Source organism: Sorex fumeus, unplaced genomic scaffold (genome assembly GCF_029834395.1).
Source record: "Sorex fumeus unplaced genomic scaffold, SorFum_2.1 ptg000032l, whole genome shotgun sequence".
NCBI classification, from domain to species: Eukaryota; Metazoa; Chordata; class Mammalia; order Eulipotyphla; family Soricidae; genus Sorex; species Sorex fumeus.
Window position 1 is genome coordinate 15,362,925 of NW_026606089.1, and position 27,959 is coordinate 15,390,883.

Sequence of the window (27,959 nt, forward strand, 5' to 3'; positions counted from 1 at the left end):
AAGGAGCCATGACACCAATGCTGCCCTGAGCGTCTGTTTGCTAGTTTTCTAAAGTGGCTGGAGGGGAGCAAACCTCCCCTCTCCCCTTCCATCCCACCCCAGCGCTCTCTTCTCATTCCTATTCAAGCAGGAGTGTGTGGGGTTGGGGGACAGGCAGCAACCAAGGGCCCACGGAGCTCCGTGGCCCCCTGGCTCTTACCTTCAGCTGCTGCTGGAGCTGGCCAAGTTCCCACCGGATACTAGCGTTCTCCTGAATCACTTTCTCACGCAGTCGCCTCTCAAACACAGACTCCCCCAGGGCCTGGGCCAGCTGCATGTCAAACCTAGGTGGGCAGAGCAGGAGCGAGTGTAAAGACCTGTGGGGGTGGGCACCAGGGAGGAGGCGTGTGCAGAGAGGCTGTGAGTTTGCCCAGTGGGAAGCCACAAAGAGTGAGATCCATGCTTGGACCAAAGGTGGCGGCTGCAGGATGGGGTGATGGAGCCAGAGAGCAACTTGTTTGGCTTTCTGGAGCACATCCACTGGTGTCCCAGGCGACACTCTTGGCTCGGTGCTTGGGGATTGTTCCCAGAGGTACCTGGGGGACCATACCGTGCAGGGGTGAGATTCGGAGCTCCAGCAAGTCAAGCAGGCACTACAGTGCTTTGAGCCAAGCCCCCAGACCCAGGAAGAAACGTTGATAGAGTTTCCATAGAAATGCTGGGTCCTTATTTTAAAATGTGATGAAAAGGGGCTTGAGAGATAGTACTGTGGGCAGGGTGCTTGTCCTGCATATGGTCAACCCGGGTTCGATTCCCAGCAGCCCATATGGTCCCTCAAGCACAATCAGGAGTAATTCCTGAGTATAGAGCCGGGGTGGCATCACCAGGGGTGGCCCCAAAACCCAAAACATTTTTAAAATGTGATTTAAAAATAATCTATAAACATACATATATGTGTGTATGTTTATATATATTATATATACATATATATGTACACCAGGTGCTGGAGAGAGTACACAGGCTAAGGCATGTGTCTTACATACAAACTGACCCAGATTCAATCCCTAGCACCACATATGTTCCCCTCCCCCACTCCCCAGCTCCTCTAGGAGTGATAATGTAGAATCAGGACTAAGCCCTGAGCACCACCGGGTGTGACCCTCCAAACAATCTACGTGTGCCTGTATAGAAAACTAGAATAAAAGTACCTACAAATAGAATATTTTTAAAAAGGAGAGAGAGGGCTGGAGCGATAGCACAGTGGGTAGGGCGTTTGCCTTGCATGCGGCAGTCCCAGGTTCGATTCCCAGCATCCCTTATGGTCCCCCGAGCACCGCCAGGAGAGATTCCTGAGTGCATGAACCAGGAGTATCTCCTGTGCATCTCCGGGTGTGATCCAAAAAAAGCAAAATAATAATAATAATAATAATAATAATAATAAAAAGGAGAGAGAGAGAGAGATCTCAAAGCTGTCCTTATTCGTCAACATATGCCAAGAACACTTGGCTCTACCAGGTCCCAACTTGGCCTCTAACTGTCTTGGATGGGTGAATGAAGAGGTGAACGAATGAAGCCACATCTTTGCACCAGGGGCCTCCCAGCCGCGGAGACTGTCGGGGTCGGGTTTCTTGCGCCCCGTGTGAGCACCAGCCTCCCTGGGAAACGCTGGCCTTTTGTCCATTCACCTTAATGTGTGTCTGAAGCAGGAAACAGGGACCAGAGGCAGCCACTGGGGGCCCTGTGGATGATCAGGGGACGGTGGGCCCACCTGTGCCCCCCTGGTGCTGGTGGTGGTGAGAAGCGTTTCCCGGACCGGGCCTCATTCCAGGCACGTGGCTGGTCCCTGCCGCAGGCGAGGAAGCCAACAGAGGCGGTGCCGCCAAGCCTGGCTAAGGGTGACTGTGTCACTTGTTCTCCTTCCACTGAGAACGTCTCTAAGGGTGACTCTGTCACTTGTCCTCCTTCCACTGAAAAGGTCTCACTGCTTCGGGGACTCGGGGAGGTCTAGGACTGGGGCCCCGGCGAGCAGAAGGCGCCCGGCACTTCATCCAAGAGCATCTCGGGTCCTTCATCCTCAGCCCCAGACTCCCGGGACAGCCAATCAGGGATCATCTGACAATGTCCTGCTGTCGGGCCAGCCAATCAGGGCCCATCTGACAATGTTCTGCAGTCGGGACAGCCCCCGAGCTCTCTGATTGGCTGCTGGTGACTTGTTGCGGGAGGCCCGATTGGCTGTCCGAGAAGGGAAACATTGTGATGATAATAATGACCCTCACGGCTGGGTTCAGGCCTGGGCCCACACCTGACCCCAGCACAGAGCATCAAAGAGCAGGGGCCGTGCTCATCTCACGGAAGACCAAGTTCCGACAGGTGGGGTGATTCAGCCCCGTGTTCTTAAGTGCGGGGATGAGCGTGAACCCACTTACCTGCCCAAGACCCTGGGGGAGGGGGGGGAAGAGAGAGAGAGAGGGATGGAGGGAAGGAGGGAGAGAGGAGGAGGGAGGGAGGGAGGGAGGGAGGGAGGGAGGCAGAGGGAGGAGATAGAGGAGGAGAGAGAAGCAAACAAAGACAGAGAGAGACAGACAGGGAGGGAGAGAGAGCAAGCATAGTGGGTAGGGCGTGCTCACCTCGGATCCCCAGCTCCACACAGGACCCCCTGAGCCCCACCAGCAGTCAGCCCTGAGCACCTCTGGGTGGTTGACCCCCAAACAAACAAACATAAAATGCTGCTCTCTCCCCCACGTGAAGAGACCGCGGCCACGTCCGCTGAGAAAGAGTGGTGGCACGGAGGGCATTGTGTGATGGGTAAGGAAGAAGAATCAGGCTTTCCTGGAGGGCTGGCAGGGGAGAGTCCTGAGTCCCTGCAGTGAGGGGTCCCACCACTGCGAGGTTGGGGGGGGGCCAGGGGGAACCCATACAACTGGGTAGGTGCCCTGACTGGTGCCTCCAACAACCTCCAACCACAGAAGCTAAGTGCTGGCAGAGGCCTGGGTAGTGGGAGGCCGCTGTGGTCTCCCCCAAAACCCCAGCCACCCTTTGGCCCTGACATACAGAATCTTTTAATGAGTTTGTCCAACCAATGGGCCTGTGAAGTTTAGGTCATTTTCCCCCATCTGGAAGTACCAAATCTAAACCTCCCTCATGGCAACTTGAACGAGATACCTCTTCAAAGAAAACAGGCCCAAGGGCATGCAGAGAACGACACCCCCCTCTTCTCCTCCCCCTCACGCACACACAGATAGATCAGTGGGATGAAGAAACAAAACAAAACAAAAAAACCTGAGGATAAACAAGAGAAGCATCTCTCAGGAAATTCAGGTACAAAATGGTACATAAAAATACAAGGGCACTTGCTCCTCCTTAGGGAACAAGGTCACACATCAGCACCCCAAGGAAAGGGCCAAGAGCCATAGCACAGTGGGTAGAGTGTTTGCCTTGAATGTGGCCAACCCCGGTTCAATCCCTGGCACCCAAGGGTCCCAGATGGTCCTCTGAGTACTACCTGAGTGCAGAGTCAGGAATAAGCCCTGAGCATGGCCAGGTGTGGCCCCCAAGAAAACAAAAAGCAAAGTAATGCTTTTTTATATCCTAACCGAGGGTTTCATCCATTCCCATCCTGTGAAGACTCGTTGGGGCCTTGTATGGCTCCAGCAGTGCCTGTCACATGGCCTTGAGCCCTGAGATACAGTAAAGGTCTCTGTTCGAGGATGGCTATGAGCGGGGGGCTGGGATCCGGTCGGGGATCTGCTGTGAACTGGCAATAACAGTGTCCTAGTGGGAAAGCAAGTCTGGGACCCAAGTGCAGAGGCCAGGATGGCCACTCATTCCTGCCCAGGGCCCCGTCCCTACCAGAACAGCTCCTGTCACCCGAGGCCATGGGCCCCAAGTCAAAAGGCAACTGCCTCATTCTGTTGCGGTCTCTTCAACAGGAATATACACCACAGTTCCTTTGGATTGACCAACTGGAGCACTTTGTCTCCTTGCCACAAGGAGGCGCTCTCATTTCTCCTCTCCCCTCCGAACCTAGCCCCCAAGAAAGAGACTCTCAGACCAGCTCAAACCTGAGGAATGAGATGGCACAGCTGGGTGGCTGCACAGATGGGACTTGAAACGGGTGTTCTGACGTCAGCATGTGAGGCCAAGCTGCCCCTCGAGGGTCTCTGTCCTTCATAACGAGCTTCTTCCGTAAACAATGAAATTGCGGGGTGGGGGGGTCCCCAGGGTAAGTCAAGAAAATGCCTCAGCGTCCAGGGACCAATTGGCTCTACAGTTAAATCTGGGGATCAGGAAAGACTCATTTTCTTGCAGGATTCTCTGGAGGAACCCGTCAGGGTTGTAAAGGTGTGAAGTGGGAGAGAGGAACTGAAGGCAGGACCTGAGAATTCCAGCGCATTGAGGGGGAGCTTCAGAGGAAAACCCTGAGTTCAGAGAAACGTCCACAGGAAGAGGCTCAAGTTCCAATCCCCACCCCAACACACACACACACACACACACACACACACACACACACACACAACACACAAACCCCGGTGGCCCAAAGCCAGCAGGCAGCTCACCTCTTCTGCTTCTTCTCCAGCTCATGGTTGCGGCCCTGCTGGTTCTCCAGCAGCACGCGGCTGTCCTCCAGGTCACAGGACACGTGGTGGCACTTCCTCTTCAGCCGCTGGGCCATGGTCTTGGCTGCCTCGTAGGCACTCTGCAGCTCTGCAAGCTGTCAAAGCAACGGTATGAGTGAGCAGACCCTCTACTCGGGGGACCCTTTTTGGCCACTCAACTTGTACCACCCGAACAAGCTCTTTCTCTGAGCCTCTGTGGGTTCCAGTTAAGAGGATCTCCTAAGCTTGGTTCTGACTTTCCCTCCTTCTCCCCCTGCCATGGCACCTGGGATCCCCAAGGCACCCTGTCTCAGCTGGATCCCTCACCCCCCTCAGCTGGCATCTCTTGCACCGCCATGTGATGTCAGCCATGATGCTTTCATGGGAAAATCTAACCAGGACAGGCTTGAAAGGCCAGGGCAGGACAAGATACTCAGCTGGGCTTGAATCACACCAAACGCACGTGACCATACACAAACGGAAAGGCAAAGCCACCTGCTTCTGCCCTCCCACCCAGGAGCACCCTCCCAAATGTCCTAGTTTAGTTCTGCAGGAGAGGGCAACTCAGCACCGTCGCACGGAAGAAGGAGGGGGGAAAAATGGCCTCATTAAAGAATTGCTTTAAATAAGCAAAACGCGGGGTTAATGAAGCCTGTAATTCTAAATTCAGTATTTGAAGGCAAATGGGATGTTTTCTTACTTTCTGCAGCTCAGGAAAAAAAAAAAAGGTTGCAGTTTTATGACTTTTTAATGTAGCATGAATATCCCCCTTCCTTTAGGGAAACTGGCCCGACTTTATAATTTGTTATTAAAGAACTGGGCTGTTCCCAACACTGATCTTGCAGGGCTTATCAGTGCCTCCATCACAGAAAAATATCCATCCCGGAAGTGACTACTGGCACCATCTCCACCTCAGACAGGACCTAGCCTCGTTTCCACAGCTTATCACTTCCTACGTGGTCTCTCCATGGCCCACTCTGTAAGCTTTCATGGTATCTTTCTCACGAGCAGCTAGGAACAACCAGAGGTCAGGTGAAGACTAACCAAGTTCTCAAGGTACCTACCTCTCACGGGAGACCAAGACAGAAGCAAGTAATCGGAATGCAGCATTGAGGAGACTGACATTCGGGAAAACAACTCCGGGGTACCAAATCTGCACCAGAGGAGACTGTCTAGGGGGGAGGATGTGTAAGCTGCTATTTGAAGGCTATCTGGAAATGTTTAGGGGAGAGAGACAAAAGAGTTTGCTGGGAAGGGGAACGATGACATAGAAAGACCCAGAGTTGAGAAAGAATTGGGCAATTTTTTTTAAGGAAGAGGGAAGAAAATGTGACAAAACATCATATAGAAACAAATCCACAAAAAATGCAGTTCAGCCATCTTTCACAAAGAGGGGAAGGCAATACAGCGGATAGTTCTTGTCATTAAATGGCGCTGGGATTCACAGGCAAGAAAAAGGAAGAACCAACACAAGCCTTATATACACCACAAAAAACAACTCCAGAGCCAGAGGGAGAGTACAGCAGGTAGAGCACTTGCCTTGCACGCAGCTAACCTGGGTTTGATCCCCAACATCCCATATGGTCCTCTGAGCCTGCCAAAAGTAATTCCTAAACACAGAGCCAGGAGTAAGCCCAGAGCACAGCCAGGTGGGGTCCCCAAACAAGCAAAATTATTAACTCCAAATAGGTCACAGGTCTAAAAATAAAAAGCAGAACACTCACACTCGGAGGGAGTACACTGGAAAAATCCTTGGTGGCCTTGGGTTTGGCTATGGCTTTCTTTCTAGATTTGACACCAAAGGCACAGTTTATGAAACACTCTGCTCTAGGCCTTGCTAACATGAACAAAACAACCTTTGTTCTGTAAAGACTCTTAAGAGAACAAAAATGTCAGAAAAAACAGTTGCAAAAGACAGATTTGATGAAAGACTTATCAAAAATATACAAAGACTTACAATTCAATAATTAGAAAAATTTAAAAGCAGGTCAAATGAGAATGACCTGGAATGACACTTCTCCAAAGAACAGACACAAGGAAAGGAAGAAGATATATGAAAAGACACTCCTTGTCAGATGCTATCAAGGAACTGCATGTTAGAAGATCGAGATCTGTATGCCGCTGCGCACCACCTCCTAATTCCTCAATACTGACATTCCAGTAGGCACATAGCAAATTGGACAGGAAAGTAACATAGAAGCTGACTCAACAACAACAACAAAAAAATAACACCGAAGATTCCACTAGCAACAAACAGCTTAATAAGTTCTTGGATAAGAACAACCCCATGATCAGATGTAATGATTTTTACATAAATTGATTTTTATACTTATTAATTTTAATGTTGGAGCTTTATTGCTCAAGCGGGCCCAATACCGTCTCCATTGGAGACTTTGTTGTTACTGTGTCTGGCATCTCGAATACGTCACGGGGAGCTTGCCAGGCTCTGCCGTGCGGGCGAGATACTCTCGGTAGCTTGCCGGGCTCTCCGAGACGGGCGGAGGAATCGAACTCGGGTCGGCCATGTTGGCTGCGTGCAAGGCAAACGCCCTACCGCTGTGCTATCGCTCCTTTATTATGTCATCTATTTTAATACTAGAACTGTATCAACAGTTGTGAATTTTTCTACATTAAAATATTTTTTAAAAAGTTTTAATTTGAAAAAAAAAAATGTGATCCTACGAGGACCCAATAGAATGGCCGAGATCTGGAGTGCTGAGGACACTAAATGCTGATGAGGCCATGGAACAACAGGAACTCTCATTGCTGATGAAAATGCAAAATGGGCGGAGCTGAGCCACAGTCCAGTGGGTAGGCATTTACCCCATGACCCGTGTTCAATACTTGGCATCCCAGAGGGTCCCTTGAGCACCTCCAGGAGTGATTCCTGACTGCAAAGCCAGGACTAAGCCCTGTAAGCTGCTATTTGAAGGCTATCAGGAGATGTTGAAGGGAGAGAGACAAAAGAGTTTGCTGGGAAGGGGAACGATGACATAGAAAGACCCAGAGTTGAGAAAGCATCACCATATCTGGCTCCAAAACACAAAAACATGCAAAAAAATTCAAAATGGTCCAGCTACTTTGGAAGATGGCTGTTACGAAACCAAATGTACACTTATCACACAACTCAGCAACTAGTATTAGTCTTTATCCAAGAGATTAAAAAAAAGTTCCCATAAACACCTGCACTCAGATATTTCGAACTGTTGATTCTTAGGGGCCAAAACTTGCAAGCATCAAGGGTTCTTCATCAGTGGATGGATAAAAGTGTGGTACCCAGCTAATGTGATACTCTGTCTCTGAAGAACAATGAGCTGTCAAACCTTGAGTAGCCACAGAGGAGCTAAGTGCCTCTTACTAAGTGGGAAAGTCTCAGAGTCTCCAACTGTTAATTCCAACCATAAAGCACTGGGGGGAAAGGTAAGAAGAGCCACGACAGGTGAGGGGTGGTGGGGAGGGATAAACAGGCCAACCACACAGGGCCGGGAGGGAAGTGAAACGAGTCTTCATGAAGCCATCATTGCAGAAATGTGTCAGCCAACATTCTCTCGAACTCAGCTCATCTGCAGCACCCAGTGGACCATGATGGAAACTGTGGACCACATCACTGGAAGCTCATGGATGGTGGTGATGCAGCCCACTGAGGGAGGATGCTGATGATGAGGACGTCTACACACACGAAGTGGGATAGGAGAGCTTGGGGAAACCTCTCTTTAATATTGCCTTAAGTGGATCTCAAACATTTAGTGTTCAACCAGCAAATAACCTGGTGGATGGATTCACCCATGTGCTGGAATGTGCAAGAACTGATTCTGCCCATTCTTGCCCAGTTCTCTGTTGAGTGGTAGTTGTCCAAAATTGGCCACAAAGTGAATATTTATGCCATGGCAATGGGCAATTAGCATTGGGACTCTTATTTACCTTTTTTTTTGGGGGGGGGGGTTCTGCCTATTTTTTTTTAAATTGGCTTAGCTTCACAGCGATGATTAGAGTGTGGACCATGACGGGGGTTGAAGACCACACAAAAGAGGCCAAGGGGTCAGCCCATCAGTATACTCTGCTAAAACCACTAGATATGATTGCACTCTATTTCTAATATTTTACTACATATTATAGAAGCAAAGAGCCATTTCGGAGCTTTAGAAATGCAGAGAACACATCACCAGAGCCATAATGGGAGAATAATGGCTAATGTGATGGGCAGTCAGGGCTGGGGAGAAGAAGAGGAACAGCTGGAAGACTCTGAAAGATCCCAAAGGATCCAGGCTGCACTTGAATGTCTGGGAAATAAGGGGACCAGACTGTGGGCTGAGACGAAAGGGGTGAGGAAGTTGGAACAAAGACACTTGAACGAGGTCAGAAGCCTCCAGAATCTGCCTCTTGATGAGCAGGGGCAAGAAAATGTCCACCCATGGGCCTGAAAGGGGCAAGAAAGTGTGTTGACATTCTGCTCTGGGGGCAGAGAAGGACCAACACAAGTCAAATTCCAGCTAGGGTCGGAGAGGGAGTACAATGGGTCCAGCTCTTGCCTCGCATGTGGACAACCTGAGTTCAACCCTATGCACTGCATATGATCCCTGGAGCCCCACTAGGGGTGATCCCTGAGGGCAGGGTCAGAAGTAAGCCTTGTGCACTGCCAATGAGTCCCTTTAAAAAACAAACCAAACAAGAAAAAAAAAAAACCCACCCATGTTCATGCTTCACATGGATTCGGAGCTCACCACGAACACTTGGTCCGTGTTGGACAAACTAAAGGTAAAGGTAAAGGCCCTCCCGTTGATCGTCGATTTGCTCGAGCAGGCCCAGTAACGTCTCCATTGGAGACTTTGTTGTTACTGTGTCTGGCATATCGAATACTCTCGGTAGCTTGCCAGGCTCTCCGAGAGGGGCGGAGGAATCGAACTCGGGTCGGCCATGTTGGCCGCTTGTAAGGCGAACGCCCTACCCGCTGTGCTATCGCTCCAGCCCCAACAAATAGAAAATTTAACATCTCAGAACTGCTGCAGAAGGAAATGCAAAAGGGGTGCTTCTAATGCTCTTGGGCCAGAACCATAGTACAGGGGGTAGGGTGCTTGCCTTGCATGCAGCCAACCCGCATTCGACCCCAGGCATCACAGATAGTCCCTGAAGCCTTCCCAGGAGTGAGTCCTGAGCACAGAGCCAGGAGAAAGCCCTGAGCATAGGATCATAAGTTAGCGTAAGTCAACTGCTGCTCTAGTTAAGACATCTGCGACCCCAAAGGTAAAAGGAGTCCCATCTGGCCAAGGAAGGAATGAATCGGAAATCATATCCTGAGTTCATGAATTACTTTTATGCCATGGAAGTTTCTGTCCCTGTAAACAAAGACCCCCATGCAGAAGAAACGGTCTCCAAGGCACACGCAGAGCGACAAAACAGAGGCCCAGAGTCCCATGTGTCCTGCCCACGGGGGAAGTGAGGACACATCCGCATCTCACCCTCTGGGGCCCTCTTACCTTCTGCTCCAGCTCCTTCCGGGAGGTCAGCTCCGAGTCCAGCCTCTCCTCAAACTGCTGCAGACGCTTCCTGAGGAACTCGTTCTCCATCTGGGCACAGTCAAGGCGCGTCTGCCACTCATCTGCTGCTGCGAAGAGGCAGGAAGACGAGTGGTCAGGAAGCCAAATGCATGGACTGGCGTTCTCCCACACCCTTCGCTCTCGGGACCCTATTCCATGATTTTAATAAGAGTCCTGGCCACACAGCCTTAGACTGCAGGCTCGGGGCTCCTATTTGAAGTACGGGTGGATAAATGGAAAAAAACAAACAAACAGGAAACCACTTCTGGTCACCTACCCTGGCTGACAGTGGCTGGCATCTTACTCCTGTGCTGCTTCAGACACTCAGTTTCTCTCTTCGTGTGCACATGCCTTTCGATTCCCAGGGAAATCTCATAATCCTCGGGGGCAGGTGCTTTGTACTCACATGTAGAATCCCAACCCCCTTGTCTCTAAGATTCCCCTCATGCAAAAAAGCACCCCCAACTGGTGACCTAAGTTTATCTATGGGGAGTCATTCCATTGGCCAAACACAGGCGGTGACAAAGTTTAAATAGTGACGGGTTGAAGAGCCCAGCACATAGTCAAGGATGGACAGAAGATGTAACAACAGACTCTGGCTACAGGTTTTGTTATCCGTCTCTCAGATAACAACAATCTCTTGGTTTGGTAGAAATCTAGTAAAGTCATTTGCATGTGCAATGAAAACAGCAGAACAAGGCGGGACTGGCCTCAGAAATCTTATGTTTTGACGGGATAAGAGAGTGATGTCTTTTAAGGTAATGAAACTTGGAAGACAGTCCACCAGTGGAGAGCTTAAGCTAGAAACCAACCACTTTATCCTTATCTGCCGCCACCCCCCTGACCCACCCTCCCCGCCTCCAGCCTACATCCTTCCATCGACTACCCATCTCCCAGAGCACACAACTCCACCCCAGGCAAGGCTAAGATGCTCTTTTCCAGGAGAACCCAGTGGAGTTAAGCCAATACTAGGAGGCTGCATGCCAGCGTCACACATGCTCTCGAAAGGGAAATGCTACGTGATGCCACCACGCCGACTCATGCTCACGAGGGTGACAGATATTTTATGTTTCTCATTGCCTCCCAGGAGGGCTGACGAGCTTTGCGTATCATAAATGCAGTATGAATTTCCTCAGGAATAAAAGTTCAGGTGGTGGGCACTGGTGGAGGGATGGGTATTTGATCGTGGTATGACCGAGATCCAAGCACAAAAATTTGTAAATCTACAACTGTACCTCATGGTGTTTCACTAATAAAAAAGAAAATAAATAAATAAATAATAAAAAAAAAAGTTCAGGTGGATGTGTGTCTAGTGGGTGCACGGGGCAGTGACCCGAGTCCATGAGCTGAAGCCTCTTCTCCCTTCTGCAAGTTCCACCCCTTCCCCCCAACCTCCCTGCCACCTTCATCTGGGACAGAATTCAGGCCATCATTATCCAGTCACATTTTTCCTGCATATACCGGTCTTCTCCATTTCTCTCCCAAGTTTCTAGAGAACAGAAACCAACTAAAAGTCTTCTGTGACTCCACCCACCCCGCCCCCACCCCTCAGTGTCCATCTCTGCTGGATAATATAAGATGGATAAAGGGACCCTGAAAGGTCCCTTTAAATCCTTCACACATGTAATGGGGGGGTGGGGCAGAGGTGGGGAAGCACATTTTCAAAATAATTTATACCACAGCTTACTCCACAGAGGTGCTGGTGGCACCGTGGCACCGTGATTAAAGTGTTTTATTGCCACTTTCAACCTCCTATATTTTAGAGAGTTCTTTTCTGTAATGAGTATGTATTACTTTCATAATGAAAAACAAAATATTTGTGGGTTGGCTGGGGGGATGAGCACCCAGAGCCGAGAGCCTGTCTAGCCGTGTAACAAACGGGTGTTGGAGCGAAGCACCCCTCCCCCTCGCGCTGGCCACCCAGGTCTTTCCAGGGAGACGTGTGTGGACAGCCATCAGCAGGCTAGAGTTGGGGGAGGTACTCATCCAGGGTCAGGCTGGATTTTCGCTCTCCTTGGCTGACCCCCCTGTCAGCGAACCTTCTCGGTATGCACCTCGCAGGAGTCCCCGAGAGGGCTGGGGCTATGTGTGTGCTTGGCCCAACCATCAGCCCCCCAGGTAGGACCTTGCCATGGTGAGTATTTATTTGGCGTGAGTAACAAGCAGCTCAGCCTCCGCACTCACCTCCTCCAGCCTGATTCCTTTCTGCAGCACTCAGCTGAATTTTCTGCTGGGCTGCTTCCAACTCCTTCTCCACGGCCTCCAGATTCTTCTGAACTTGTTCATATTTGCTCTGGAACAAGGGCCACGAGGTCCAAATTGGAGCTGTCCAGAAGCCCGAGCTGGCCATCTCTCCCATGGGGCCTCCCACATGGCCCGAAGCACCCCCACTCCCGCTCCGCCCCAGCACCCTGATATCAGGGCCTCTGGATTCAGGGACTGTCCAGCCTCTACTTGGTCTTCACCCAAAACACTTCTGAGGCCAAACCCATACCTGCATAGGGCCCCTGACCTTGGTCCTGGGAATCCGGAAACCCATGATCTAGCTTAGAGATGGGGCACAGCCTCATAATCCTGTTCGGCCCCCCACCCCCACCCCATCTCCAGTCCTGACCACCCACCTTGACTTCCTGGAGCTCCCGGCAGACCCGAAGCCGCTCTGCTCGCTCATTCTCCAGCACCTGGCAGGACACGTCCCCTTTGAAGCGCTCGTCAGCCAGCTCCGTGGTCAAGTCAGCGATCTGAGACAGACACGGAGTGGTGGAGAGCGTCACCAGGCCATCTGCCTCCTATACACAGCCACACCTCACAGGAGCTTCCGGGGTGAAATCACGTGCTCAGGAGGGCAAGGTGACCTTTCCACATAGTGCATGGGTACAAAAAATCCGCCTGGACCTCAGAAGTGGACTGGATTGGTGTGTGGCCCCGCCTAGGCCCGCCCACCCAGTGGGAGGCTCTGAACCAAGACCAGATGGCATGAGTGTCTTCAGTTATCTGGACTTTAAAGGCAGATGGGGTGGGGGGGGGGGGGGGGAGACCATTCATAGAATTGTTTTTGAGAAGGGAGTGAGATAATCCCGTAACTACCAGCACAGTGCCTGGTACCTAGTAAGTGCTCAGCAAAACTGCCTATTATGGTGGAAACTCTTCTTGACCGTCCATCTGTCCATGAGCCTCCGACACCCACCGGCTTCCTCAGCAAGACCCATTCCTAGGCCTGTTCCTCAGCAACATGCATGATGAGGAGACTCAGAAGGTCCTGGGATTCGCCTGCATCGCCTCCATGTCGGCCACACACTCCCACTCTCAAATTGCGAGTGGTCCCCATCTGTTTATGCTGGTTGCATTTATTTTGTTTTATTTTTGGTTTGGGGACTACATTCGGCGATGCTCCGGGCTTATTCCTGGCTCTGTACTCAGAAATTAGTCCTGGTAGTGCTCGGGGGACCATATAGGATGCCAGGACTTGAACCCAGGTCGGCTGTGTGCAAGGCAAGCATCCTACCTGCTGTGCTATCTCTCCGGCCTGAGCATTTTTTTTTTTGCTATAATTTCTTTTCTGCTTAACTATTATGAAAGTCAATAAATATGAACAGCCAGAGATTTACTATGAAAAGTAGGCTAAATACTTTGGAAAGAATGGGGGAGAGAGAACCGAGTTGCTTTTTAAAATTCTGCCAAATAAAGGTACAAAATGACTAAAGGAAAAAAGATACTAGAGGTGGAAGAAAAAAAGTTTCCTGCATTCAGATTATAATTCTGTTTGCTTTGCTTTAAAGAAATCAACCTGACACGGCAAGGTTACGTACTAGAGGCACAGATGAAGGAAGAAGTGGGTCTTGTTTAGCTGCTCAGATGCAAAAGGTTTTAGGTCCTACATCAAAAATGTGTGAGTTCAGCACCCAAAAGGGGAGAACAAAAGGGAATACCCGGCCACAGAGGCAGGGTGGGATGGGGGGGATAGGGGGTGGGACGGATACTGGGATCAGTGGTGGTGGGAAATGGGCACTGGTGGAGGGATGAGCACTTGATCATTGTATAACTGAAACCCAAGCACAAAAATTTGTAATTCTACAACCGTACCTCATGGTGTTTCACTAATAATTTTTTTTTAAATGTGTGAGTTAAAACAGACATATTTAAAGTAAAAAATAAGGGGGCAAGAGAGAGAGAAGGGCACTTGCCTTCTACATGGGCAAGCCGGGTTTGATCCCTGGTACCTCATATGGTCCCCCAAACTCAGGTCCCCCAAGCCCACCCGAGCGCAGAGCCAGGACTGAGTCCTCAGCACCAGTGGGAGTGCATGCGCTCCCCCCTCAAGCAAACCCCTAAAGTTAAATTTTTTATTTATTTTATTTATTTTTATTTTTATTAGTGAGACACCATGAGGTACAGTTGTAGACTTACAAATTTTTGTGCTTGTGTTTCAATTAGACAATGATCAAATACCCATCCCTCCACCAGTGCCCATTTTCCACCACCACGGGTCCCAGTATCCCTCCCACCCCCCATCCTCCCATCCCACCCTGCCTCTGTGGCAGGGCATTCCCTTTTGTTCTCTCTCTCCTTTTGGGTGTTGTGGTCTGCAAAAGAGGCAATGGGTGGCAATCCTGTTTGGTCTATAGTCTATAGTCTACTTTCAGCATGCTTCTCCCATCCTGGGAGGATCCTCCCAACACCCTTTATTTTGTGCTCCCTTCTCTATCTGAGCTCCCTTTTCCCCCAGCATGTGCAGCTGTCCTCCAAGCCATGGAATAAAATTCCTGGTACTAATCTCGGCCATTCTTGGGTGTTAGTCTCCTATTTTGTTACCTAAAGTTAAAATTTAAAAAAAATCAATTCCCACATGAATTGTTTTTTCTCCCCTGATGCCAAACGGATGAGGGCTGGTGCAGTGTTATTGCCGAGACGGTCTTCTGGGTTCTGCTCTCAAAGGCATGCAAATGAGAAGTGAGAAGAGAGACCTGGGAGTGGACATGACCCAGGGGCTTCTGAGAGGCCCTTATGTGGAAGAGGAGGTGCTCAGAAGAGATGCTGCTATTTGCCAAGCAATGGTCCCAACGATCCAAGCTGGGATGGACTCTCAAGTCCCAACGACCCAGGCAGTCCCATGGTGCAAAGTTCCCTCCCCACCAAGGCCTCACAGAACAGGCTATGTCTCTGGTTCGACTGTTCACCATCAACACTGCGTGTAATGACGTCAAAACAGCTGCCTCTCCCATCCCTGCCTCTGCCAACAGAAAGCGTGGTTAGAGTCTTCCAAGAGAAGTCACCCCGGGCAAGTGATGGGGACCATGTTCTCCATCTCCATCCAGACTCAGCTCACAGGCTGGTTCATCCAGCCGCCCCAGGAAACAGGATGCCCACGTGACAGAAATCCACCGCCCCATCCCCCAAACTCCTGCCAAGTTCCCCACCACCACCACCACCACCTCTTTTTTATTTGCTTATCCATGCACAGCTTCTGTCCTGGCTCCCAGGGGATTCCAAGTGCCTAGCAATGCATTTCTGTGCTGCTGATTTTACTTTTTATACTAGCTTTGTAACCAGAGCAACGCAAAACCGAAGATCTTTGGAGCAAGCAAGCCGTCCTCCCGATAACTGCGGGACACAAGCCAGGATGCTCTGCCAACACGAGTCCCTTCACCTTCTTCGCTCCTCCTGCACATCCGCTTCCCGCTGGTGATCCCACCAGCGACTGCTCAGACAATGGGTGGGTTCGGAAAATCTGGCAGGCTCGAGGAAAGGAAGGTGGAAGGAGAGTTTCCACCGTCCCACAGCCAGTAAGTGGCCAAGTCGGGACCCAAACCCAAGTTTCCGAGGGGTGGTGGGGACCATCACAGGGGAGGAAGTCCTCCCTCCCAGCTGTCCTCTGCTTGTCTCCACTGTGGTCTCAAACCAACTCTGGGGAAGTGCTGGCCTGCCAATGGCCTGGGCCGAGGCTGGAGAGTGAGCACAGAGGTTAAAGCACTCGCCTTGCCCTCAGCCAACCGGAATTCAATCCCTGGCATCACACGGGGTCCCCTGAGTACTGCCAGGAGTGCTCCCTGGGCACAGAGCCAGAAATAAGCCTTGAGCACTCCGGGGCGTGACTCCAAAAGAAAGACCCGAGCCTGTTAGTAAAAGGCAAACTGCAAGACCCCCGAGTCCAGCTTCCCCCTCTGCACAATCTCCAGGGCGATTTTCAATCACAGTGTCTTAATCACTGCCTTAGGGATTCCTGGGTTCTATTCCCACTCTAGCCCTGGGACTTGGTGTTGAAAGGTGGCATTGGGTGACAGGTGCAGAGAAGCACCCGGGCTGGGGGTTGGGGTGGGGGAAGGGGACCCTTTGCAGGGAGTCCTCCAAAAATGGCAGGTGCAATCCAGGCAGAGATTCAGTTCACTCTTCTAGCCCGAGTCCCCAGCCCCGAGATCAGCATTGATCCCCAACACCCGGGATTGTGTTCTCTTCGCCTTAGCCAATTAGTGTGAAATTTAATTTGCGCTAATCGGCCTGAGCAAAGGGAGCACAAAAATTAATTTAATGCATTAATTCTGAGTTCCACAGAACCTGAGTCGGGAGCCCACAGGCTGATTAGTCCTCTCAAATGGGGCAGATGACAGATGCTTTTCAGGGACAAATAGTTCCCGACCTCCTTCCCCAGTTTGGACAAACCACTTCCCCATGTCCCCTACTGCAAGGTAGGGGCTCTGTCCACAGAAGAGAAGGGAGGGCACCCCACCACAGCTGTTAGGCAAGTGCAAAACATTTGCATGGGGCATGAGCCTGGGTTGCAAACTCAGAAGCACCCTTACAGGGTATTCAAGGGCCAATTAATGGAAAAGATTCTGCAGACCTCGCTGATCCCAGCGCTTAGCCCAATCACGATCACGATCATGATCATCCTGTTGTTCGTCAATTGCCTCGAGCAGGCACCAGTAACGTCTCCTTCATCCTAGCCCTGAGAAATGCTCTTTCAAGGTTAGGAGAATGAGACCCATCATAGTTACTGGTATTTGGCATATTGAGTACACCACGGGGAGTTCGCCAGTCTCTGCCGTGCGAGCAGGATACATTTGGTAGCCCGCCGAGTTGTCCAAAGTAAGAATGAGATAACAAGATGTCACGCGGCCACAAATGCGGCCGCGCGCTTTTGGGAGCTGGGTTTTATAGTCTCTGGTCTTGGCCGTTGATGGGATTACCTGGCGCCGGGGGCAGTTGGTCTGATGCTTATCCCAGCCATGAGAAACCCTCTTTCTGTGGAGGGACAAGGAGCCTGAGGGTGGCCTCAGAGAAGAGGCCAAGAATGAAGGAACTTTGCTGTCTATTCTGCAAAGACCTCAACAGAAATGACACCCCGCACCCGGGCTTCGCTATCAGTCTAAGGGACCCATGGGTAACAGGGTAACAGGACTTGGAGGGCCATGTAACAGGAAACCCACGTGGGAGTCGCATGAGCTGCCAATAGGTGGCACTGGTCCCTGGTGATATATTGACTATGTGTAGGGACCTACCCTTCAGGACCCCACCTGGAAGTTGGCAGGAGAGAGGAAAACCAAACTTTGGGCCAGAGCCATAGCGCAGTCGGAAGGCCTCATACACAGCCAACCCAGGTTCGATCCTCAGCATCCCACATGGTTCCCTAAGCAGCACCAGGAGTGATCTCTGAGCCAGGAATAAGCCCTGAGCACTTCAAGATGTGATCCCCCCAATTTTTTTTAAGAAATGGCACTTTTAAAAAAATTCCAGTCTTGATCCAATTCTTCCCCGGGCTTTCACAGTCAGAGACCCAAACCCCCCACATCACTGTAGAGCACAAATAGCACCCCAGCCCTCTCCTGTCCTTTTCAACTGAGCCCAAAGGGGCTGTTAACTCCAAGTCCTTGAATGGGTGAATGTTGACACATAGAGCAGACCTGCAGAGACCCTGGTGCAGCCACCTTCTTGAAACCCCTCAAACATCTGGCCAGGGATATTCCATCTTTGCGGCACAGGAAACTGAGGCACTGATCCCTGATCTGTGAAAATGATTTGCTCCAGCTGGTGACGAGTGAGTCACGGATGGTGTCTAGGTGCCCCAGCTGCCTGACACCCCCAGGAAGTCAGCTCAAGGAGGGGAGGTGAACATCCCAGAACAGACCCAAGGTCAGAGGAGACCTGAGCCCCCAGGACCCCAGTGGGGCCATGGCCAAAGGGAGCGTGGGCCTAGACGAAGGGACATTTCCTCCCATGGACTAAGATGCTAAGGATGAAAGGCAGAGGAGAGAGTTTGCTTAAACCAGGAGCTTAAACCTCCACTTCCTCTAGTAGCATCTGCCCCCCAGAGTTGCCTCCATCAATAGGGGAGATTCCAGAACAAAGCCTTGGCTGAGTGGCAGACTCTGTGGTCCCCTATGGACATAAAGGGGATGGTGCTTCAGACAGCACGGGGGTGGGTCTCTCCCGTCTGGCACATCACTGAGGACCAGCACCCGTTACCTTCTCAGGATCCCTCACCTCCTGCCCAGTGCTTCCGCCCACCGCAGCCCTGGGCAGTGCTGATGTCTCTGTGGGCAGATGGGGAAACTGAGGCATCAGGCACACATCTCCTCCCCCGGGCCTGCTCAGCTGGCTGATGGGGGACCCCAGCCACGAACCGGGCAGCCTCGACCCCTGGCCAGCTGCCCACCCCACAAAACCACACACTGCTGCTCAGAGCATCATCCTCTGCCCTGACCTTATACAGACCCCGACTTCATTTATGTTACAAAACAAGGGATGAGAATGTCCCCGCTTTTTGCCTGGGGAAAAGTGACGCACCCAGAACTTTCCCATGTGGATCTTAAATTAATCTCCGGGGGTTCTTCTGCCTTTGCCTAGGTTATGCCATGGGGTTTCCCACAGCCGGCTGAGACTGGCACACTGAGTGAGACAGAAAAGGAAGGGGAGGAGGGTGCAGAGCACAGGACTCGGACCCAGGCTGCCTGCCCCAAAGATGGCCTTTCCCTCCTAGAATACTGGGCGGCAGGGGGATGGCGGGGAGATGGAGATGTCTGCCGCTGGCACCTTGCAAATGCCCTGGTGCTTTGCAAATGGGCTGCTTCGTTCGGGGCCACACCCAGCAGAGTGCAGGAGACCACCCATCAGGATCAAGGATGGGTGGTCTCCTGGGATCAAGCCCGGGTCCTCCTGTGTGCAAAGAACGTGTTCGGCCTCTTGTGCCTCTCCTCTGCCCTGCAAATGGATATGGGAACCTGGATCTTCTACAGCTCCTGGTGGGGTCTTTCGACACAAAGTCAGACCACGTGGGCTCAGGAGAGCCAAGACTGGAGGCCCAGGGCTCTGTCTCTGGCCATCAGTAAGATCTAAAGGAAAGCCCCAAACATAATGAAGAAAACGTCCCCCCCACAACCATCACACCCCCCCCCCCACTCTCCTACTCCCCACGTGCTCCCTCCCACAGCTTTCCTGGTACTTCCCACCAGACAGGCCCGGCTTTCTCATGGAAATAAAGAACCCCACTTTGCATGGAGGCAGATTTTGCACGCTTGAAAAATATTTATAGCCAGCTTCGCCCGAGACTCCTCATCTCCTCTTCTGCTTCTTTGCAAATGAAGCACTTAAATCATTTTGCAATAATGTTGTCTTTTTAATAAGCCTAGTCAAACGGTAGTGGTTTGGTGATGAGGCCCGACATGCGTCTGTAGAACTGTTTCCATGCAGGCTGACACAGACACAGGGAGGTGGGGTAGAGTCAGGGACACAGGGAAGGGGTATCTCTCCCTCACTACCACCACCCTCTTGTGCCTGGCTCTGAAGGGGCTGTGGGCTCCATGAGGTCACCAGAAAGAAACTTCCGGGAAGAGATGCATGGAAGGGAACGCCCGTGCTCTGCCTGTTCTCCTGCCATGTGGCTCCAAGGGTGGTCCCGGGACCAATAGACTCAGCACCAGCTGAGAATCTGGAGATCTAGGATCTCGGGGGAGACCCCCAAGCCTGCTTAATCAATGGCCAGACAGGAGTCTGCGCATAAGTATTATAACACATCTCCTGGGAATTCTAACACTCTTCTTTCTTTCTTTCTTTCTTTCTTTCTTTCTTTCTTTCTTTCTTTCTTTCTTTCTTTTTTTGTGATTTTTGGGTCACACCTGGCATTGCACAGGGGTTACTCCTGGCTCATGCACTCAGGAATTACTCCTGGCGGTGCTCAGGGATCATATGGGATGCTGGGAATCGAACCCGGGTCGGCCACGTGCAAGGCAAACAAACGCCCTATCCTCTGTGCTATCGCTCCAGCCCCCTGACACTCTTCTGGGAACTTCTATTCGAATCCAGCTTGATCCCTACACCAGGATTGCTCGGAGCAAGCTGAAGACTCGGTTGGTGGAGTTCCTATCCCCCGAGAGTCCCTCTCAGACTAAACTTTCGGCAGATAAAACTGGAGACGATACACCCCAGGTTAGCAGCCCCCCTGTTCCTCAACCGGGGGGCTCTGATGTCTACAATGTAGAGGAGAAACCAATGAGAGTCAACAGCAGCCTTGGGGCAGGGGAGACCAGAACCTCTTCCTTCGGATCACATCTTGCTTGGGCCTCTCTATGCTCTGTCATATCGCATTTGAGCTGCCATGGACTGGGCCACAAGACATGCCATGATATATAAGGTAAGAAAGAAGTGATGTGCTGGGGCTGGAGCGATAGCACAGTGGGTAGGGTGTTTGCCTTGCACGCGGCTGACCCAGGTTCGATTCCCAGCATCCCATATGGTCCCCTGAGCACCGCCAGGAGTAACTCCTGAGTGCAGAGCCAGGAGTAACCCCTGTGCATCACCAGGTGTGACCCAAAAAACAAAAAAAAAAATGATGTGCCGGCCAGTTTTAGTAACCATCCCAATGCATCCCAATTCAGGGGTGCACAAGGGTGGAAAAACTGTGCACACTGGGGAACGGAAACAAATAGAGAATGGGAAGCTCAAGTGTACATATGTAGCAACAGAGACAGGTAAAGGGGAATCCAGAGCCCTTGGACTCTTTCTCTACTCTGGAGAGACACGGGGCTTCCGAAAGCACTTCAACCGACAGCAGCCGGGAAGGCGAGTGAGGGCGTAGAGAAAGAAGCCCATCTTACCAGTCTCCAGCAACTGGCTCTGCAGCTCTGCCACCATAAAAGTATTGCTACAAGTCAGAAAAGCGACAGACAAGGCTTGTCTTATTCAAGACCATTTTGCAAAGCGGATGGCCAGAGAGCTGAAACCTGCAGAAGGTGCAAATTTAAATCACAGTGTGGTACAACCAGGCAACCGCTCAAGCTGCTAAATTAAAAAAAAAAAAAAAGCAAAGATGCCAGGTCCTGGCCTGATGTGGAGCAACTGGAAACCCACCTCTCTCCCTCCCCTCCACCCCCCAGCCAGGCATGAATAAAAAGACTCACTTCAGGAAGCTGTGGGACAGCTTCTCTGCAGGCTGAACCCAGAAATAACCCACCCGGCCGGTCAATCCCTCTGTATTTTCCTAGTCGAAAAGCAAGAAATGTGCACAAAAAGAGATTTATGCTGGAATGCTCCGAGCAGGTCTCTTCATGGAGCTTAACGCTGAGAGCAGTCAGATAGTCACGAGTCCAGCGCCCCTTGAACTTCTCTCACTTTGGGCTTGTATTCACCCTTGGATAACATGCTGGCGGGGCTTTGGCTTCATAACACATTTGATGTTGGATTGGTTTCCGGCCACTGTGCCTTCAGAAACAATTTTGTTGTTGCCAAAAAATTTTTAAAAATAAAGACAAAAATCTCTTGCAACCAGAAGTTAAACCTCAAGGGAACTGTGGATTCCTATTTTTGACTAGTTTGGGAATTTGTTTTGGTTTTTCTATTAGGGCCCTTGTACTTTTGCAGTGGGTTTAATCAAGCTCTTGACAGTCTCCGGGGCTCTCTGTGGCAGGTGCACATGTTGGTGATGCGGCTGTGAGTGTGTCCAAGTCTGGGTTCTTTTTAGGCTTTGCTCAACGAAAGCTGATCAACACAGTCCTATGTGCCCTTACTCCCTTGCAATTTGTGCTTTTTTTTTTTTTTGCTTTTTTTGGGGCGGGGGTAACACCTGGCGATGCTCAGGTATTACTCCTGGCTCTGCACTCAGGAATTACTCCTGGCGGTGCTCGGGGGACCATATGGGTTGCTGGGAATTGCACCTGAGACAGCCAAGTGCAAGGCAAACGCCCTACCCGCTGTGCTATTGCTCCAGCCCCACTTTTGTGATTTGCAGACAAAATATTTCCCTTTGGAAGCCTGACTGCCACAGATTTGAATCTCAGCTCCACACTTGTTGGTACATGTGGCCATGGTAAGAACCCAATATCCCAGAGCCTCAGTTTCCCCCTGTATAACGTGGAGGTAGTGACAGAAGCCCCCGCCTGAGGTTGCTCTGAGGTTCACCAAGCACTTAGCATGGTCCCCGGGGCCTCTTCAGCGCCCTGGGCAGGCAGACCTCACCCCACACAGGGACCCCACGTGGGATGGGGGTACCTTGCTCTCTAACAGATCTGCATTCTGCCGAAGTTCGTTCCGTGACTTCTCTGACCTCTCCAGCTTCTGCCTCAGCGCTGCCAGCTCCTCCTGCAAAAAGCAAAGCCCTTAAGGGAAGCTGTTGTGGCCAGGAAATGTGTGTCCCAAGTATGTTCAGAAAGAATGGTAGGGGGCGGGGGGGGACGGCAGGCAGGGCAGTGGGGGTGGGGGGAATGGGGAGACAACGTGCTCCTGGGTTCTCTTTCAGTTCTTTGTATGGGAGTCTATTTGAGCCATCCTGCGCCAGTCTGGGGTCTGAACACAGATGCTCGGCACAGCTGCTCAGCCTGATTCCTGATTCCCTGAGGGCTGTCTCCGCTCTCTGTCCTCCGGGAGACCACTCCCTGCCAGTGCTTGGTGCTACATATATCGTACCCCCACCGGGGGCCCATGAGATGCCCACCCCAGGCAGTCTGGCAGAATGTTCGCTGGGAACTGTCGCACCATGTGGCCGTGGAAAGGGAACCAGAGTGATTTCTATCGGAGGAGACACAGCCTGATTCTCAGAATAGATAGTTTAAGCAAAAAATGCCATCTGCAGAAGAATATATATATATATATATGTGTGTGTGTGTGTGTGTGTATATAATGCTACCTTTAGTGTAATTTCAAAAGGAACTAAGTGGTGTGTGTGTGTTTGCTAATCTTTACAAGAAGTGTGGGGAGGGGGACAGAACAACAACAGGGGTGGGGGCATGCCTAGTATGTGCCGGACCTGGGTTTGATTCTCATAGCACGTGAACCCCTGAGCACCACTGGGTGCAGCTGTGGAGGTCCCCAGCACCCTTGGGCTCTTGCATTGAATCCCATAACTAAAGCATCTCTGAACCTCCTGGGGGAAACCCCCAGCCCGCAAAAGAGGGACGTGGGCCGGAAAAAGCAAGACCGACCCCTTATGACGGCCTGCCAGAAGGTGGGCACCAACGGGGTAGAGGGGACTGGGACTGGGACGGGTGTGGGGCTCAGGACCCCATGACCCTATGGTGGCATCTTTGGGAGAAGCAGTGAGTGTCTGTGTACACCAAGGGGGCCGGGGTGGGTGTAACAGCACCCACTGGAGAGGAATTGGGCAGGGGGTTGAGGCTAGTCTGCACAAAGGAGAACAGACGTGGGCAGCGAGGGCTGATGGCAGAGAGCAAGCGGACAGCAGGAGGAATGTGGGGGGGGGGACGGAACACTGCACAGCAATGGGTCAAAAGCCCTGTGGGCGGATGGGGAGGTGTGCGTGGGAGGTTCCTCGGTGCCCTGCCAGCCCCAGGGACTCACCTCTTTGGCGTGCAGCTGCTCGTCCCCAATGGTGGCGCTCAGCATGGGCCGGAGGGACCCCAGGAGCTGCCACCAGGGCCAGTCCTTGATGGCCAGGAAGACAGCCATGTTCTTCTGGATGCACTGGGCAGCCAGCCGGCGAATCTGCAGGGAGAGAGGGGTGGAGGCTGAGGGGTCGGCCCCGAGTCAGGTGAGGGTGGAGGAGAGAGAGGAGGCAGAGGATGGCCCAGGGCACGGAGGGCCGGTTTCAGAGCCCAGGACCAAGGCAGAAGCGCTTCCTGCTCAGGTCTCTGCCGTGAGCTCATTAGCCATAAAGCAATCGTGGGTCAGAATAACAGGAGAGGGCCCGGAGAGATAGTACAGAAGGTAGGGGGTTTGTCTTGCCTGCAGCCAGCCTGAGTTCAATCCTTGTCATCCCTTATGGCTCCCCGAGTACCACCAGGAATAACTCCTGAGTGCGGGGCCAGGAGTTAACGCCCTGAGCATCGCCAGGTGTGGTTGCAGAGCCAGGAGTAAGCACTGAGCATCACCAGGTGTGGTCCAAACCACCCACCTTCCTCCCCCCACCAAAAAAGAATAGAATGAGGAATAGAAAATAAACAAACACAAGGTCCGCACCTATAGAGGAGTTTAAGTTTGAGAGGTATCCTGCAGGGCTGAGAGCTAGCTCAGGGTTAAGGCGCTTGCCCTGCATACAGCCAACCCTAGTTCCATCCCTGGCACAATGATTCTCCCCTGAGCACTGCAGGATGCAGTCTTGGAGACCCCCTGAGCACTGCTGGGAGTGATTGGAAGACTCCTTAGGATGACCTTCAGGGGTCCTGCAGGACCCGAGCAGCACTGTATCCTAGAACCTGTGAAGCCACCCATCAGCCTGGTTGACTAAGAATAGCCAGGAGGGGCCTCAGGCTTCCTGAGTACCACTTGGAAGAGAATAAAAAGAAGAAGAAGAAGAAGAAGAAGAAGAAGAAGAAGAAGAAGAAGAAGAAGAAGAAGAAGAAGAAGAAGAAGAAGAAGAAGAAGAAGAAGAAGAAGAAGAAGAAGAAGAAGAGGAGGAGGAGGAGGAGGAGGAGGAGGAGGAGGAGGAGGAGGAGGAGGAGGAGGAGGAGGAGGAGGAGGAGGAGGAGGAGGAGGAGGAGGAAGAAGAAGAAGAAGAAGAAGAAGAAGAAGAAGAAGAAGAAGAAGAAGAAGAAGAAGAAGAAGAAGAAGAAGAAGAAGAAGAAGAAGTTGTTGCTGGGCAGGTAGTCTTCAAATCCCTGAATTTCTCTCCACGAGATAATGGCAGCCATGATCACGTAGACATTTGGGGGATTTGGACCATTTTAAGTGTACTGAAACCCTGCACTTTGCAAACATGAGGAGGATTTATTAAAATCCAGTTGGAAAGGTGAGGCTCTAATAGGAGTCAGTCGGTCTGGGGATGGAGAGGAGGTGGCGACTCTCCCACCAATAAGGATGTGGTGGGTCTGGGGAACCCCGCTTTGAGAACCACTGACCTAGTTCATCCTATCCTACACAGGGATCACACCCACAGGACGCTCTCCCTGCCACACCAACACGACAGCCAATGCTGGGAGGCTGCATGGGTTTTCCCAACCTTTCATACCTTAGCTATGTCCTCACCATGGTCTGGAGAAGGAGAATTACGAATGCATGTCCAGAGGCTGGAACCATAGCACGGCAGGGAGGGCATTTGCCTTGCATGTGACAAACCAGGGTTCCATCCCCGGTACCCCATATGGTGCCCTTAGCCCCACCAGAAATGAATGCAGAGCCAGGAGTAGGCTCTGAGCATCACTCGGTATGAACAAACAATAAAATAAAATAATCCACGAACAGAGTGAAAAACAAGCTGCGGCCCTGTGGCCTGGATCGCACCACTTCTAAATGGCCAGGCTGGGACTTGAGCCCTGCTGTCCATCTCTTCATCCCTTGAGTGGGCCCAGTAACGTCTCCATGGTGACAACCGCTATTGTGTTTGGAATATTGAATACACCACGGGTAGTTTGCCAGGCTTTGCCGTGGGGCGAGATACTCTCAGTAGCTTGCCGGGCTCCCCGAGAGGGGCAGAGGAACCGAACTCTGCTTGATGTTGGCCACTTGCAAGGCAAACGCCCTACCCGCTGTCCTAATCATTCCCGGGCCAGAGTGACTGCCCAAGGCATTTCAAGAGTTAGTGCCCTTGCCTCTTCCAACTCTTGCCTTCTGATCTACCGATCCCTATAAACTAGAGGCACATAATCCCTAATAAACTTGAGCACAACTTAGAATGGTCCTAAGCCGGCACTGGTTCTTTTATTGCTACTATGTGCCATCCCCTATATTGAGTGTCCACTTGCTCATCCCACCAGCAGTCAGGTAGTATGGGCAGGTCTGACCACTGACCACAGGCCCCATGTTGAGGACCATACAGTCCTCTTTGCAGGTGTCAGAGTGCAAATGGGTGCTCTGCACTCTCTGAAGAGGGTAACCCAGGTGGGTACAGAATTATGAACTCTGAAGTTTGTCCTCAGGGCCCAGAGACCCCAGTGATTGGTTCCTGTCTGCAGGTTTCATGTCTCTGGATCCATGAAGAATCAAGTTTTCCCAGGGGCGAGGGCTCAAACCCAGGACTGGGTCAGAGAGATTTGCATAACCTCATGGGAACCCAGCCCAAGGCCATTGGACACCAAGGACACCCGGTCATTGGTGACCGGGTGTCCAACTCCTAGAAACGATTGCTGAGAGGCACAGCACTCAGGGTGGAGCTATAGCCAGACAGTGCCCGCCTCTTCCTGGCAACCTACAAAAACCACAGTGCTCCCCCCCCCCCACTCCCCGGGCCCCTGGATCTGCACCCGACGCTCCCAGCATCACACCAACAGGTGGCACCTGAGAGCAAGCGGGCAGAACCTAAATGTGACACCCCAGGGACACAAAATGACATCCCAGGCCCTGCAGAGATGGCTCAGGCCTCTGGGCACTGGGCAGTCTGCTGTTCCCCAATTCCTACCTTTAGCTTCTTGAATTCCTGGCGAGAAAGAAAGCCCTTGCAGGCGGCCTGGAAGAGCACAATACTCTGCGCCGCCAGCTTCTCCCGCTGCTTCTCCAGCCTGGCGACCACACCCGCCTTGAGGAACACCTGCCAGGAGAGGAGGTGGTGGGTGAGTGCCCAGCCGGCAAGGGGAGGCAAAACCGAGTCAGCACCAATCAGGGGGTGCTCATGTCCACCCCCTGATGGAAAGTCTGCAGCGCGCCAACTTCTCCATCGCCCCTGGCAACACTGGTGTGCAGCTGTTGACCCTGCAGCCTCTGCCACCTGAGGCTCTGTCCCTGTGAGCCCCCCAGGTCCTCAGAGTAGGGGCCCACACAAGCAGCAACACCGCCTGAAAGCTTACTGGAGACGCAGCCGTATTGGAGACCCCCTCCCGCCCCAAGCTGTGCTAACGGAGAGCTGGCACTGCCACCTAGACCCAAGGAGACTTGTGCATCCCCTGGATCAAAGAGCTGCTTCCCGGACAGGCCCATCCACTGGATTCTCAGGGGGCTGAAGGGAGCAAGTGGATTGTTCTGAGGGTCCAGGCCTCCCCACCCCGCCCTATTGGGGCTGGGTCTGAGGGCGCCTGTGGTGATGCTGTTGGCTGGCTTAGAGATCGGGGGCTCCAGGGAACAGTTCCAGTGGAGATGGGGGTCCGGGGGGTCTAGAGGGACAGGCAAGCGGGGAGTGAGGGCAACCCCACCGGTCCAGCGGGTGCTTGGGCAGCGAGAAAATGGCAGTTGAGGCCGCAGTGTGTAGGCAGGGGCTCATCAATAATGGATGACTGGCTCTGTAGCAAAGGGATCGATGCGTCCCAGCTCCCAGCAGGACCAGTTGCTCACTGAGTGTGTGTGTGTGTGTGTGTGTGTGTGTGTGTGTGTGTGTGTGTGGTGGGGTGGGGGGTGCAGCAGGTGGGGGGAAAGGATTTTCCAAAGAGAACCTGAAACTCCAGGTAGTCAGCATGGAACGGGGGAGGGGTGCTAATGGGGTGCGGCCACGTTCTCATCTACAGGGGAGGGAGCAAAGGATGTACCTACGATTGCACCTGAGAAG

At 52.0% G+C, this 27,959-nt stretch overlaps 1 protein-coding gene across 1 annotated transcript in view; it reads right to left on the reverse strand.

Moving 5' to 3' along the window:
* The window catches only part of MYO18B (myosin XVIIIB), a gene marked incomplete at its 5' end in the record, with an annotated part of 197,630 nt that overhangs the window by 117,303 nt on the left and 52,368 nt on the right, over positions 1 to 27,959 (reverse strand). The window contains 8 exons of the mRNA XM_056116572.1: positions 200 to 323; positions 4,536 to 4,690; positions 10,049 to 10,176; positions 12,293 to 12,401; positions 12,730 to 12,849; positions 22,586 to 22,675; positions 23,891 to 24,034; positions 26,883 to 27,011. Coding sequence (XP_055972547.1) covers positions 200 to 323; positions 4,536 to 4,690; positions 10,049 to 10,176; positions 12,293 to 12,401; positions 12,730 to 12,849; positions 22,586 to 22,675; positions 23,891 to 24,034; positions 26,883 to 27,011 — 999 coding nt within the window. The remainder of the gene's footprint in view (positions 1 to 199; positions 324 to 4,535; positions 4,691 to 10,048; positions 10,177 to 12,292; positions 12,402 to 12,729; positions 12,850 to 22,585; positions 22,676 to 23,890; positions 24,035 to 26,882; positions 27,012 to 27,959) is intronic.